The following is a 14,914-nucleotide window of genomic DNA, read 5'->3' on the forward strand; positions in this document are numbered from 1 at the left end:
ATCCAAGAATTTGACCCAGTGACACTGAAGGAATGTTCATATACACCCAAATCAGGATCGTAAATGGCTTAGAAGGGAGCTTGGAGTTGGTCTTGTTCCCATGTATCTGCTGCCCTTGTCTTTCTGGATGGTATTAGTTATGGGTTTGGAAGGTGCTGTACAAGGAGCGTTGGTGAATTACCAACGTTGGTGGGATACACTGCTGCAACTGAGAGTCAGTGATGGAGTGAGTGCATGTTTGATGATGTGATGCTAATCAAGAGGACTGCTTTGTCCTGTGATGAGCTTCTTTAATGTTGCTGGAACAAAGTTCATCCATCATACTCCTGACTTATGCCTGGAAGATGGTAGACAGGCCTTGTGGAGTCATTTGTTAAGTTACTCACTGCAGGATTCCTATGGCTGGTACTCAAATGGCTGAAGGGGAACCTAGATCCACAACCTCTGACTCAAGCGAAGGATGTCAAAGACAGATAACCAGAGTAGCCTATTGTCTTAATTGGAAAAGATTTTTAAAAATTTCAAGTACAAAGATGTCTGAGAGAGAGGTCTTCACAGTGCTGCCTACCTCATACCTATATATTCTGCCAGTCAGTACGCAGATCATGTTTAACAAAGTTGAAGCAAAAAAAGTCCTCATAATATTCTTTTTTTTTGGAGGATGCACATTTAGAGAAACAGAAAAGGGAGAAAATTAACAACAACATATAATCTTGAGAAAATTACGTTTTGGGTTCCTGAATAATATGTTTGGTTTTACATTCAATTTTGCTGTTTCATAAAGGGAGTTTAACAACAAACTCTATTCTTTTCTGCAGTGATTGTAATGAGCCAGCTGAATTTCATGGAGTATGAGTTCCCTGATTGTGGCTGTTAATCCGATCCAATCAGGGAGCCCTGGCTGACATAAAAGGGAGCAGCAGAGATGCTGACACTGTAGTATCTGACTCTGTGTGAAGCAGTATTATTATGAAGGACCGTAGACGTGTAAATAAAGGATGACATGATACTGGTCTCTGGAACTATTTCACTCTCAGTATCAAATTTTAATATAAGATAAAATGAGCGTATGGGGCCCAGTGTTTTTGGATATAGTCTCTCAATCTGGCACCTTATCTTTTTAAAAACATTGTAGGCCACACCCCTTAATTTGGATCATTTTGCTGCCTACATTTAGACAATTGGCCCTGTGCTTTCACAGAAAAAAGGAAGGATTGATGAACACAGAAGGGAAATTCCACCTGTTGATGATTTTGATAACAAAGTTAAAGTCAGCAATATTTTAAAAAAAGGTCAGCAATACATAAGACTATTTATGGTGCAGTAGTAGGCTCACTGCCTTTATTCCTGATGAAGGGCTTTTGCCCGAAAGGTCGATTTCGAAGCTCCTTGGATGCTGCCTGAACTGCTGTGCTCTTCCGGCACCACTAATCCAGAATCTGGTTTCCAGCATCTGCAGTCATTGTTTTTACCTCCCTATCTCTCAGCCAAGAGGCCTGGGCTAAAGTCCTAACTGCTGCTGAGGTATGTCATGTCTGAACAGGTTGGTATAAAAATATAATGTCAGTAATACATGGATCGTCCCCTATTGTGTCTGTGATAACTTTCTTAGCAACATTACTAGAAGGAAGAAGCACACACCCAGAAATTCCTTCCATTCCTTCCATTCCAGCCAGTGAGAGGTGACCCATATTGTCTATTCAGATCCCAGATTCAGTTTCAGGCAGAATTTCATGTATTTATGCAATCGCGTTATCCAGCTGTACAAAAGAACATTGGTACTTGACAAATCAAATAAACTAATAAATTCACCTTGTGTTTAAACCCTACACTGCCACTTCCGTTTCAGTCATTATAGTTAATTACCACTTCATTGGGAGAATTAAAATCAGCCCAGCAATTTTTTTTTCATTGAACATGCTCAGCATCAGATCTGATCTCGCACTGTGTTTGAGGCACCTCTGTACATCTGCACAAGCATGTCCATAATTTCTAATTACATTGTTGTTAAATATAATGAGCACCTAACCTCAGACATCTGCTGTTGCAGTATGATTGAACAAACTGATTAAAGTACTTTAGTGGCTGTACATAAAACAAATGAGAGCTTAATGGAAAAGAAAAATAGAAACCGTTCACAGTTCTTAAATGGCAAAAATATTGTGTTTTTCTATGATTGTTGCATGTTAGTGAATAGTAATCCTCATTCCAATCTCTGGTTAGTATTCCACAGTGTAAGAAGGTGCTCAAAACCACATAACAAATTAGATTTAACATGATCCTTTTGTGACACTTCAAATATTCAATTGATTGTAAATTGTAAACTTAAATCGATGCATTCATTGAGCCTGCATTTCTCCACAATGAATATCATGCAAGCAAAGGTAACTTATCTTCTATCAACACATTTTCATTTATAGAAGCATAGAGTAATACAGCATGGAAACAGACCTTTTGGGCAAACTTGTCCTTGCTGATTAAATATTCTAAATTAATCTAGTCCCATTTGCTAGTATTTGGCTTATATATCCCTCTTCAACCCTTCCTAGTCATGTACCCATTCAGATGCCTTTTAAATGTTGTAACTGCACTCCACCAGTTACTCTGGCAGTTCATTCCATACACACACCATCTTCTGCATGAAAACATTATCCCTTAGGTCCCTTTTAAAACTTTCCCCTCTCACCCTAAACCTATGCCCTCTAGTTTTGGACACCCCCACCATGGGGAAAAAAGGACCTTGTCAATTTACTCTTTCCATGCTCCGCATGATTTTATAAACCTCTACAAGGTCACTCCTCAACCTCGGACAATCTAGGGAAAATAGCCCCAGCCTATTTTCTATCTAGCCTATTTAATGGAAGTTACAGTATTTGAACATTGACAACACTGGCTAAAGGGTGAAAGTTAGCCTCGTGTATTTAAAGGAACATTTGACATCTAGATTGGATTCCCTACAGTGTGGAAACAGGTTCTTCGGCCCAATAAGTCCACATTAACCCTCAGAAGAGTAACCCACCCAGACCCTTTTCCCTCTGACTGATGCACCTAGCATTATGGGCAAGTTAGCATGACCAATTCACCTGACCTGCACATCTTTTGGACTGTGGGAGGAAACCCACGTAGAGACTGGGAGAACGTGCAAACTCCACACAGACAATTGTCCGAGGCTGTAATCAAACCTGGGACTCTGGTGCTGTGCTAACCACTGACCCACTGAGCATCTGTTTGAATGCAGCTCTTCTTCTTTAATTAGATTGGAAGTAAAATAGCAAAGTAATAGGAACTGGTGGGCTGACCATAATTTGGAGGATGCCGATAAACTGACTACAAGGAAACAACTTGCTGATTCTTCCACTGCTGCTTCTTTACATATTTTACATTCTCTTTGTCCCTGCGATTTCCCACATCCTTGCTCAATCCTTCATCTGACTGATGGCGTGATGGGGGCAGGAGACTTTTCCAGGAATGGCATGATCAGTTGAACCCCTTTGGCCATGGAGTCAGAAGGTTATGAGTTCAAGCCCTGCTCAGCAAGACTTGAGCATATACCTTGAGCGGATACCGACTCATATGGTACTGAGGGAGTTCTGCAATCATGAATGGGTTCTCATTTAGGAAAGGTGTTGAGGTCCAGTCCTATCTGCTCTCTAGTAGGTGTAAAAGATTACAAAGCTACTATTCAGAGAAGAGCAGGGATTTCTCCCAGTGTCCTTGCTAACAATTGTCACTCAACTAATATCTAAAACTGACGTTTGTAGTTGTTTATTTCATTGCTATCCATGAGAAATTGCGCGACCACATTTTAAAAGAAATTAATTGCTTGTAAGATACTTTGGGATATCCCGGGGTCATTGAATGCAGTAAATTAACAAAAGTTTTCTTTTTTGAATTCAACACTGCTTTCAATTACAGAAGAGATAATTTGAAGATTTTAGTACCAGTTTATGTTTGTTTCCTTCTTGACAATTTCCCAAGAGAGAAATTGACAAACTGGGCATTCAGTCAAAAATTATGAGGGGAATTAGACAGCTGAGGTCAATTGATTACCAAGATTAGATTTAATTTTATGATTTCTGGCTAAAAGTCCAACGCTCTTTATTTTAATCACTGTTTTGATTATGATTGATCAAGTTGTTAAAACCAGTGAATGCTGCATAATTTCTTTAATGATTACAAAAACATAAAGAAAATCAGCAATTAGACTTGAAGACAGCTAACAACACTGGAGGGGTGTTGCCAATTATTGACCACCTTCTAACTGCGACCAGTCCAATTGTCTCATTCCTCACCTATCTGTGTGATCTAGTTAAAGGACTTATTCTATAAAACTAACGAGCAGAACACTGTTCTTTTTCTCATTAATTCATTAATGGTATCTTTATCACACAGGTATCCGTAGACCTTGAAAGCCACCTAAATAGGACTGAGCCAATAGGCAATGTGCAGTTTAATGATTTATTGAGGAGGAATTGATGCTAATTGTATTACACAGGCAGAGAAAGATATTGTTTAAGTCGACTGCGATGTAAGGAGCCATGCCCATGGCATTTATCCTGATTGGACAAAATGCATTTATGGTCATATTTGCCTTCATTGCTTTATGACTCATTAATAGCCAGTGGTGCTCTCCATTTCTAAAATGTACAGAATACAAAAGAAAAATACATAGCCATGCAACAACATAATGAAACCTAACATCATTAATGTTAAATAGAAACAGGATATTTAAATCACATGGTTGTATATTTCAAGTTCAGGTTTTTATATTCATCAAGGAAAATGTCAAATATAATTTGTTAATGAGACCTCAAAAAGGTTGTTTGCCAATGGTTTTATCGTAATGTTAAAATGATTTATTTCTGCTTGAATGAAGTATTGGTGTAGTTATGTTTTAAGTTCTAACATTGTACATTTCGAAAAAAAATTATCAAAATACACTCTGAATAAACTTACAGAGCTTGGGGATTATAGGTTCTGTCAATAATTGACATCACCAAACTTTTTTTTGTATTTTGAAACTTAGGGCTTTAAATATATTTTTAAAAATATTGCATTAATGTGATGCCTGCCTTTGTAAAATTAGTATTATTGATTTGTTTCCCCACAGGATTCTAATCAGAAAAATAAAATTTTACAGTTGGTGCAGAATAGATTCACAAAATGGCAGGATACTTCCTTGCAAAATCATTCTATTATCAGGGAATAATAATAAGAAAGGTAATAATTTATTGTTACATATATTTATGAAAATAAAGTAAAATGTATATAAGTCAGCATAAGCTGGTGCCATTTTAATTATATAAAGAAATAAATCTTCCAAAGTTTGGATTTCTTTTTGTTTCATACACGGCTTCTTATTTTCCGAAGTGACTGCGGGATGCCACCAAACTATTTGGTGAGCTCGCAACACCAAGGAGGAAGCATGCAGAAGCAGCTCCCGCTGCTCCTGACCGCACCCAGAACACCACCTCATGACTGCAAGCCACCCATTCAGCCACCGCCATAGCCAAGAGGCTGTTCCCAACTCTCGAGGACCAGGGCCCCACCTCCATTTCTGAGGGCTGATGGACCATTTAAATTAACTCCCAAAGACGGGGGAATCACTCACTCGAAGGATCATTCACTCTGCACATGCCACCAAAACATCAGAGGGAAAGAACTGACACCAATCTGTTGACGCTGGAACAGTTGCTGAAGCTGTGACCACCATGGCCCCAAGGACTGGATCCACTGCTCAGCAGTTGCCCACCACCTCTGCCACAGGAAGAAACAAAAATGAGTTTGAAAAAAAAATGAAAATGAAAAGTTAAAAGAAGGAAAATAAAGTTTTAAAGAAAAAGAATGTGCCTTGAATATACAGTAGTAAGATTAAGAACTGCTAGCCTTTCTTTTGATTTTAAAGAAAAATTTTTTATTCAGCCAGAAAATAACTTGATAAAATCCCTTCAACCAAGGTACCAAGGCACACTTTACCAAGAGAGTTTCTATTGCTTTGTCTCATAAACTAGTTACAGCAAAGCATTTTAAAAAAAGGTTATCAGTTCCTTAGCACCTTCAAATCTGCCAAAAATGATTTAAAGGCCTTTCGATTTTATTATTTGTATTCCTGACAACATAAATTATACAGATCTGTTGTACACTTCTTTCTAAAAGCAATGACTAATATAAGAAAAATGTTTGCAAAATAACCATTCTTGAGTATGTGATAGTACTTGTATCTTGAAGGTACACAGTCTGCAGTGGTGTATAGCCAAAATATGCCATCTTGCTCCCATGCTAATATGACTATCCTGGGCCTGCTATGTGTACCAATACAGCTCAATACAAGCTAAAGAAACAACACCTCATTTGTGCTAAGGCACATTACAGCTTCTGGGCTCAGTATTGAGTGTGGAGGATGTAAAGACTGTAGATGCTGGAGATCAGAGTCAAGAGTGTGGTGCTGGAAAAGCACAGCAGGTCAGGCAGCATCTGAGGAGCAGGAGAATCAACGTTTCGGGCATAAGCCCTTCATCAAGAATCCTTGAGTTTTGGGATAATGGTTACAGCAGTGTTAGATAGGGAGTCCAGAAAATAGATATGTGTATCCTGTTTTCCATTGTGACATGTCATCCTTTAAAATCCTGACAACAATAATGTCTTTGAATAATTTGTCAATATATCTTAAGAGAAATATTAATGCTGTGTCAATTAACTCCTTTGGAAGGAAAGTGGATTAATAAGAGAAGGATTGAAAGCTATAAGGAACAAGTCAAGTCATCAACTGCTCTGGAGCCTGATGATTCCTGTGTTGGGGTGGAAATGGGGACATGTTTCCACAGCGTAATAATTCTCTTTGAAGGGTCAGAGAACTGAATGCAAAAAATTGATCTTGGAAAATTAATACGAGGTTGAAACCAACAGGGTGGGAGCCACATATCCCATAGAAAGACCAGGCTTTATGGGCCAAATGGGTTTTTCTTGTTTCATTCTTTCTTCTACCTCATACTCAGTATGTTTCTGACATCTCATGACGGAAAATCAACTTGAAATATAATTTTATGGACTGCGTACATTGTATGGATACCATAGATTCTTCTTAGGTTTCCACTGGGTACAATTTTATAGCAATGAGTAATATCGGCGTGGACCACAATTTGAACAGAATACTGACCGGTTTCTCAAAAATACAAACCACCTTTTTTATAGCTTATTGCTTTTTTTTAATTCGTCAAGTAAATTAAAATTACTGTCGGGAAACCTGTTTACTTGGACACTGTTCAAGTGAAGATGAGCCATTGAAAGCAGATGACAATTGCTGTCTCTCAGTATTCCCCCATTTGATATTGTTGAGAGCTACAAGTTGCACGTAGAAAAAGAACCTGCTGTCTGGAGCAACATGTCACTTTCCTGCCCTTTTGAACTCTCATTGTGTTTCTTCACTCAGAGAACATGGGGAAGTTGAATGCTTTAACACAACCTCACAAGAGGGACCGTCTGCCTTCCAGTCAGCTATAAGGGGGAAAAAGATCCCCTGTGGTCTTGCACAGGCAGTCCATAGTAACATAATATCATTTTAACTTTCTGAAGATGTCAACACACACAGTATCAATAGCAGAAAGATAAGATGGCATCTTTGTTTTGATGATTCTGTTGGAAATTTGAGTTTGGATCAAAAACAGTGCACACGTCTGCATTGGAATCGATACACTGCATGTACGATATACCACAGTTAGGGCATTGTCTTGTTACAATAAATGCTACTGACTTCTCCCAGAGTTAAAATGAGCCTATTTTCTTTTTTGTATCTAACTTTTTAAAAATATGCAAGTTTGCTCGATTGGTTTGTTACTTTCTAAATGAGCATATTATATTCCAAAAAGGTCCTCAGCTGAACATAACCTTCAAGTGAATCCTAAAATCTAGAATCACATAATTTCTACAACATTGGAAAACATCTTTTAAATCCAAATGAAGTCTCGTCTAGTCTGATGCACTGTTAATATATAGTGGTAAATCTATTCTCTGATTCTAAATATTCTTTCATATGGTATTGCATTCTCTTATTTATTTCTCTCTCTGTTAAAAACCCTGCAGGCAAATTCCAGGGAACAACTGGAATGGAAATGTTTATTCATATCGCAAGGAATAAGGGCAGATCAAAGCTTGTTCCCAATACATTTCAATTTAGTGTCCTTACTCAAAATCATTCAGTCTATAGTCTCACTTATGGAACTGCAGATTCACTTTTTAGGTGATGTTAAATGTTAGGCAGAATTAAATTGCAACAGAGTGGTGCACAAGGAAGAAAATATCAGCTAAGCCAATTATTAGATTGTGACACTGATTAAATTGAAATAATTTGCCACATGGTATACTATTTTATTCCACTTATGCTACATATCACAATGAAGTCAGTTAAAATACTATCAGCAAGAAATGACCCCTGGGGCCTTTGGAATAACAGCAGCTTCTCCAATTCTTACACGTCATTCACAGGCCTGGCCTCATCCAATGGCTTAAGTTATTAAGTACATTCTGTGGTGTTGTACTGAACCAGAAAACTCCCAGATCCGGTGTAATTGACCTCAGCTAGGACATAAAGTCGTAAAGTCACAATAATCTGAAGGACCCTGAGCCAAGGAAAGGCAAATGAAAAATCATTCAGGTTTCCCATTCCTAATTCATATCAGTAAAATCAGGGTCCGAAGGTGTTTAATGAGTCTAGATATTGATTTTGCATTCAATCCCTTTGTGCCTTTGACCTTGAATAGTGCTGGGAGATCACCAATACTTGTAAATTATACTTCAGCATGGACTGAGGAACGAAAAGCATCATTTTCACAAAACAAAAATAAATTGTTTGGCCTCAGGAATGAGCTGTGGCCTCCACAGCACTCCCATATTTATTTACTTCACTTTTCTTCCCATTGCTGTTTTACTGATAGGGATTGGCTGCTTGGTCTGGTAAAATTCCATGGCCATTTGATTCCTTCCAAAATCTCACCCAGCTTCCATTCTGTATGCGAAGTCACATGTCACGAGAAGACTATTCAATAATGAAAGCCACAGCAGCTAAGTCAAAGCCTGACCTTACCCAGTAACTATATGCACTTTAATTAAGTGGCTTTAGCTCACGATCATGAGTGTGACTGCGAGTGCACTGGCCTCTACCTAACTTAGAGTACTGAAGCCATCACCCTGGCTGAGAGCAACCAACTCAGCACAAAGCAAGGATCACAACTAATGTGTGCCTCAACAATTAATTAAATATTAGTGAGCCTTCAGGAGCACAGACCTGAACTATAGTACAGTCTTCTTGACACCAGTAGACAATGAAATGGGCATCTTGCAGTTCATAAATGCTTAAGTGAATCCAGGACCCCACCAATATCTACCCTATTATCACTTATCATAGAATCATAACATTCTACAGTACAGAAGGAGGCCATTCAACCTATTATGTGTGTACTGCTTCCCAAAACAGCCACCCAGCTAGCCCCATTCTCCAGCTCTATCTCCCTAGCCATCTAAATGCATCGCTTTCTAATGTATATCCAGCTTTCTTTTAATGGAATATGGAATTACAACTTCTGTTTTTAACTGATAAAAATTGTTCTGCAGAATTCAGTTCAGGATTAATTCATTTTCTTAAATAGGTAACCTGATAGTAACAATATCATTCAATTGTAACATCTCTTGTGGATTTCAGAATCAATAATCTGCTCACACCCAAGGTGGTTTGTATCTAGCTGCAAAGCTTTATTTATTATCTCGATCAAAAGCTATTGTTTCATCAGTTAGTAGGTGGTATATAATGTACCATTCTCGCCCTCCAGGCCTTCCCATGTGACAACATGTCTCTTGTAGAATGTACAAGGTAGCGTGGCAAATAACTTGGCAAGCAGCTGGGGAAGCAGTCATGTTGGCTTGGGGAAATATTTGCATGTTGCAACCAGGAGCAAGCTGAGCTATAACAGCCAGTCTATACAGATGGAATGCAAGCAGTAACCAGCAGAAAGAGGGAAGCTTTAACCTGGAAACATTTTACACAAAATGTCAGGGAGAAAATCTCCTTAAGACTGAAGGACAGGAAGGTGACTCCAGAATCAATCATAAAGACAGTCAACATAATAATCCAGGTGACATAAATGTGTGGTACCTATATTGTACTTAGAAATATTTGCATTTATATAGTGCCTTTTATGATGTCAGGAAATTTCAAAGCTCTTTGTAGACAATGAGGTACTTTGCAAAGTCTAATCACCATCATAGGAAATGTGACAGCCAATCTTATCATAGCAAGCAGCCAGAAACAGCAATGTTGTAATTGACTGGATAATTTGTCTTTTGTGGTGTTAATCTGACCAGGACATCAGGGATAACAATCTCTCTTCCTCCCTCCACCAGCATCTACTTACAATAGTGCCATGACGTCTTTTACATCTATCTCAGAGAACTATCGAGTGTAATGTCTTATCGAAGTGAAGGCATGTCCAATGGTGCAAGACTCCTTCTGTATCAAAATTTGAATGTCAGTTTTGATTTAAGTTCTCGAGTCTTGAGTTGGGACTTAACCCCACAATTTTCTGACTTTGAAGCAAGAGTTCTCAGATCTGAATCATGACTGACATCTATCAAAATTAGTTTCATGCAAATTGCCTTCATATAAATCCTCCAACCCTAGCAACATTCTTGTTAATCTTTTCTGAACCCTTTTAAGTTTCACAACATCCAGAATTGCACACAATATTCCAAAAGTGGCTTAACCTATATCTTGTACAGCCTTAACATGACCTCCCGACTCCTATACTCAATACTCTGACCGATAAAGGAAAGCATACTAAACGCCTTCTTCACTATCCTATCTACCTGGGACTCCACTTTCAAAGAACTATGAACCTGCCAGGTCTCTTTGTTCAGCAGCACACCCCAAAACCTTATCACTAAATGTATAAGTCCTGTCCTGATTTGCCCTTTCAAAATGCAACACCTCATATTTATGTAAATTAAACTGCATCTGCCATTCCTCAGCCCATTGGCCCATCTGATCAAGATCCTGGTGTATTCGGAGGTAACCTTTTTCACTGTCCACGTCACCTCCAATTTTGGTGTTATCTGCAAACTTATTAACCATATCTCCTGTGTTCACATCCAAATCATTTATATAAATGATGAAAAGCAGTGGACCCAGCATCGATTCTTATGGTGCACTGCTGGTTACAGATCTTCCAGTCTGAAAACCAACCCTCCACCACCGTCCTGTCTTCTACCTTCCAGCCAGTTCTGTATCCAAATGGCTAGTTTTCCCTATATTCCATGTGATCTAACCTTGCTGACCAGTCTACCATAAGGAACCTTATCGAACATCCACTGCTCTTCTCTCATCAGTCCTCTTCGTTACTACTTCAATCAAATTGGTAACCCATGGACAAGGGGTGTGTGCAGCTGCTGCCTATGTATCATGCCCTGAGGTGTTGCTGTGTGGTGAGGAATATGGAAGCTGTTTGGAGCCAGTGGGTGAGCTGAAGTCACCAACTACCTGCTCTGGTTTCCACCATGAGAATTTTTGATGTAAAATTTGCTCGTGGTGATGAGGGGTGGAGGAGAGAGGAAAGCAGATGACAAAATAAAGCTGCAATAAGTGACCCAAGATGTGTAGTTAATAAGGTTAAGTTGCCCTTTTATAGGCAGCTTTCTGCTGCTTGGCAAGAATCTTGTCTTGATGCCTGAAAATTAGTTAAAAGATGCAGCAAGTTGCGTCCAATGTCAGGATCAGGCTCTGGGCTTCCCACAAACATTTGCCCATTCCTAACATAACCCGTGTTGTTTGGTCTCTTTTAAAATTCCATGCAATGTTCTCAACCAGATGACCATGTAGGATTGAGTTTCTGTTTCAATAATTGATCATTTTGACTTGATTAAGCAAGTGAGCAATTCAGTTGTACTTTGTTTATTTGTGGTTAGCTGTAACCACTTTCTGCTGGGGGAAAGAGACATATGCTCCCAGGTCAAAATTAAAGTTATGGTTTTATTGATGTTTTATAGTGAGGCTAATGTAAACTTAGGCTAGCACATGAGAATGCTTTGTGGTAAAAAGGCTTTTACTGAAAGGCAGCCCTGTGCTAAAATGGTTTAGTTTTTGAAATGTATGAAGCATGTGATAAGCCTTACATGTAGTAGCTTGTGTAGTTATTGTGATTTGTAAGTTGATTTACATATCAATAGTTAATTGTGGGTCCTACATGTTTGTTTGAAGTTAAACAATGTTGACAGACTTTGGAGAACATGCAAATGTATCATTTTGGATGAAAGTTAATCATTAGGAGGTAACACTAACTTTAAGTAAACACAAATGTAGGCGAAATTAGTAAGTTAAGAGTGAATGGGGAGATGTTAGGAAGTGATGTTACTAAGATGACCACTATTTTTAAATAGTCTACCTAAAATCCAAGATTGACCAGGAACTGTTTCTGCACTGTTCATTACAGATCAAACTGGCTCTGATCATGCACATGACATAGTAAAGGTTCATAAGGATTGGATATTTAGTGGCTTCATGCACATGACAGAAAACAACTTCAGTCAACAGAACAGACAAAGAGACTTCTGCCTAGTCAACCAGTACCAGAAACTGGCATTCCAATGTGGATAGACTGAAAACTACTGTTTTTATTAAATATAATTTCTTTTGTACAGGTTATGATAAATTTGTGAAAACATGTTTGTACCTGGAATTATGTCTTGTAATCAGGACTATTAAACTTTCATTCTTTCAAAGCTCAGTCTATAATTGTAATTATCTTAAACCTTACAATTAAAGTGCATTTGGCAATCTTACAACCTACAGCAGAGTTTGTATGTAGTCAAGAAAGTCATGAAATTGGCAAATATCAGTCTGGATGGAACCCTGAATCCTTGAATACGACTGCAATTTTCTTCTAGCGTCATCATTTATCCATACAGGATGGAGCTGATGCAGCATATTTTTTGACTCACTGTTGTGTCACTATAACAGATTATATTGCACTGTAACAGATTATATGTACAGTCCTGATGTTTTGATCAGAGATTGTGATGTTTCGCTTGACCTGTAGTCTTGTAGGAATTGCTTTGATTGGCTTTTGAGGAGAAATATTAAATCTCTTTACAACTTTTGGTACTTTTACTGAAGTACTTTGCATCAATTTTCATGGTAGAAGATGCCAGCAGCATACCAGAACTTAAGAGAGTCAGGTGGCAGAGGTGAATGTAGTGGTCATCACTAAGGAGAAGGTGCTGGGGAAGCTGAAAGGCCTGAAGGGAAATTAATCACCTGGACCAGATAGAATACACCACAGAGTTCTGAAGGAGATAGCTGAGGATAAAGTAGAGGTATTGGTGGTGACCTCTCGGGCATCACTGGAGTCGGGGAGGATCCCAGAAGATGGAAAATGGCTAATGTAACACCCCTGAAGGGAGGGAGGTGGTAAACAGAAAATTACAGCCTGGTTAGCCTGACCTTGGTCTTTGCTAAGATTTCAGAGTCCATTGTTAACAATAAGTTTGCAGAGTACTTGGAAGTGTATGGTAAAGTAGGGCTGAATCAGCATAGCCTTGTCAAGGGGAGGTTTTGCCTGACAAACCTGGGGTAACACGCAAGTTTGACAAAGGGGAGTCAGTGGACGTGATCAGTTTGAATTTCTAGAAAGCCTTTGGCAAGGTGCCACACAGGATACTGTGAAATAAAATAGGAGCACACGTTATTAGAGGCAAGGTGCTGGTGTGGATAGAGGATTGGCTGAGTGGGAGGAGGCAGAGAGTGGGAATAACGGGGTTTTTTTTCAACATGGCAGCTGGTGATTCAAGAAGTTCCACAGAGGTCTGTGTTGGGACCACAACTATTCAGGCTAAACATGAATGATCAGGATGAAGGAACTGAGGGCATCACTGCTGAGTTTGCAGATGACACAAAGATAGGTGGAGGGACAGGTAGTGTTCAGAAGGTGAGAAGGCTGCAGAAGGCCTTGGACAGGCTAGGAGAGTGGGCAAAGAAGTGGCAGATGGAGTACAATGTGTGAAAATGTGATGTTATGCACTTAGATAGTAAGAATAGAGGCATGGATTATTTTCTAAATGGGGAAATCTGAAGCACAAAGACACTTATGCATTCTAGTTCTCTTCAGGTTAATGTGCAGGCTCTGTTGGCAGTTAGGAAGGTAAATTCAATGTTAACATTCATTTTGAGAGGGCTAGATTACAAGAGCAGAAATGTGCTGCTGAGACTGTATAAGGCTCTGTATCATGGGCAGTTTTGGGTCCCGTATCTAAGGAACGATGTGTTGGTGTTGGAGGGAGGCAAGATTAGAGTGGTGCTGGAAAAGCACAGCAGGTCAGGCAGCATCTGAGGAGCAGGAAAATCGACGTTTCGGGCAGAAGCCCTTCATTGCTCTAATCTTGACTCTAATCTCTACCATCTGCAATCCTCACTTTTGCCTGGCGTTGGAGGGAGTCCAGAGGAGGTTTCCAAGAATTATTTCAGGAATTAAGGGCTTGATATATGAGGAGCAGTTGAGGATTAGGGGGGAATCATATTGAAATTTACAAAATATTGAGAGGCTTGGATAGAGCAGATGTATAGATGATATATTCTTTTAATAGAATCCCCACAGCATGGAAACAAGCCAAAGAGCTTCCCATCCTGACCCACTTCCCTACCCTATCCCTGTAACTCTGCATTTGCCATAGTTAGCACATCTAACCTACACATACCTGAACACTATAGGTAATTTAGAATGACTAATCCACTGAACCTGCACATATCTGGACAGTGGCAGGAAACCAGAACATCCAACGGAAGCCCACCCAGACTGGGGGACAACATGCAAACTCCACATAGACAATCACCCATGAGTGGATTTGAACCTGGGTCCCTGGCTCTGTGAGGCAGCAG

At 39.2% G+C, this 14,914-nt stretch overlaps 1 protein-coding gene across 7 annotated transcripts in view; it reads left to right on the forward strand.

Moving 5' to 3' along the window:
- nek6 (NIMA-related kinase 6) overlaps nt 1-14,914 on the forward strand; it is a 339,425-nt gene that overhangs the window by 152,541 nt on the left and 171,970 nt on the right. Inside the window, exon 2 of one of the 7 annotated variants that reach the window (XM_072565787.1) lies at nt 5,111-5,220. The exons of the other annotated variants lie outside the window; for them this stretch is intronic. Within the exon in view, the coding sequence (XP_072421888.1) occupies nt 5,164-5,220 (57 nt within the window). The 5' untranslated portion in view covers nt 5,111-5,163. The remainder of the gene's footprint in view (nt 1-5,110; nt 5,221-14,914) is intronic. 7 annotated transcript variants of the gene reach the window in all.

Source organism: Chiloscyllium punctatum, chromosome 49, assembly GCF_047496795.1.
Source record: "Chiloscyllium punctatum isolate Juve2018m chromosome 49, sChiPun1.3, whole genome shotgun sequence".
Taxonomy (NCBI): domain Eukaryota; kingdom Metazoa; phylum Chordata; class Chondrichthyes; order Orectolobiformes; family Hemiscylliidae; genus Chiloscyllium; species Chiloscyllium punctatum.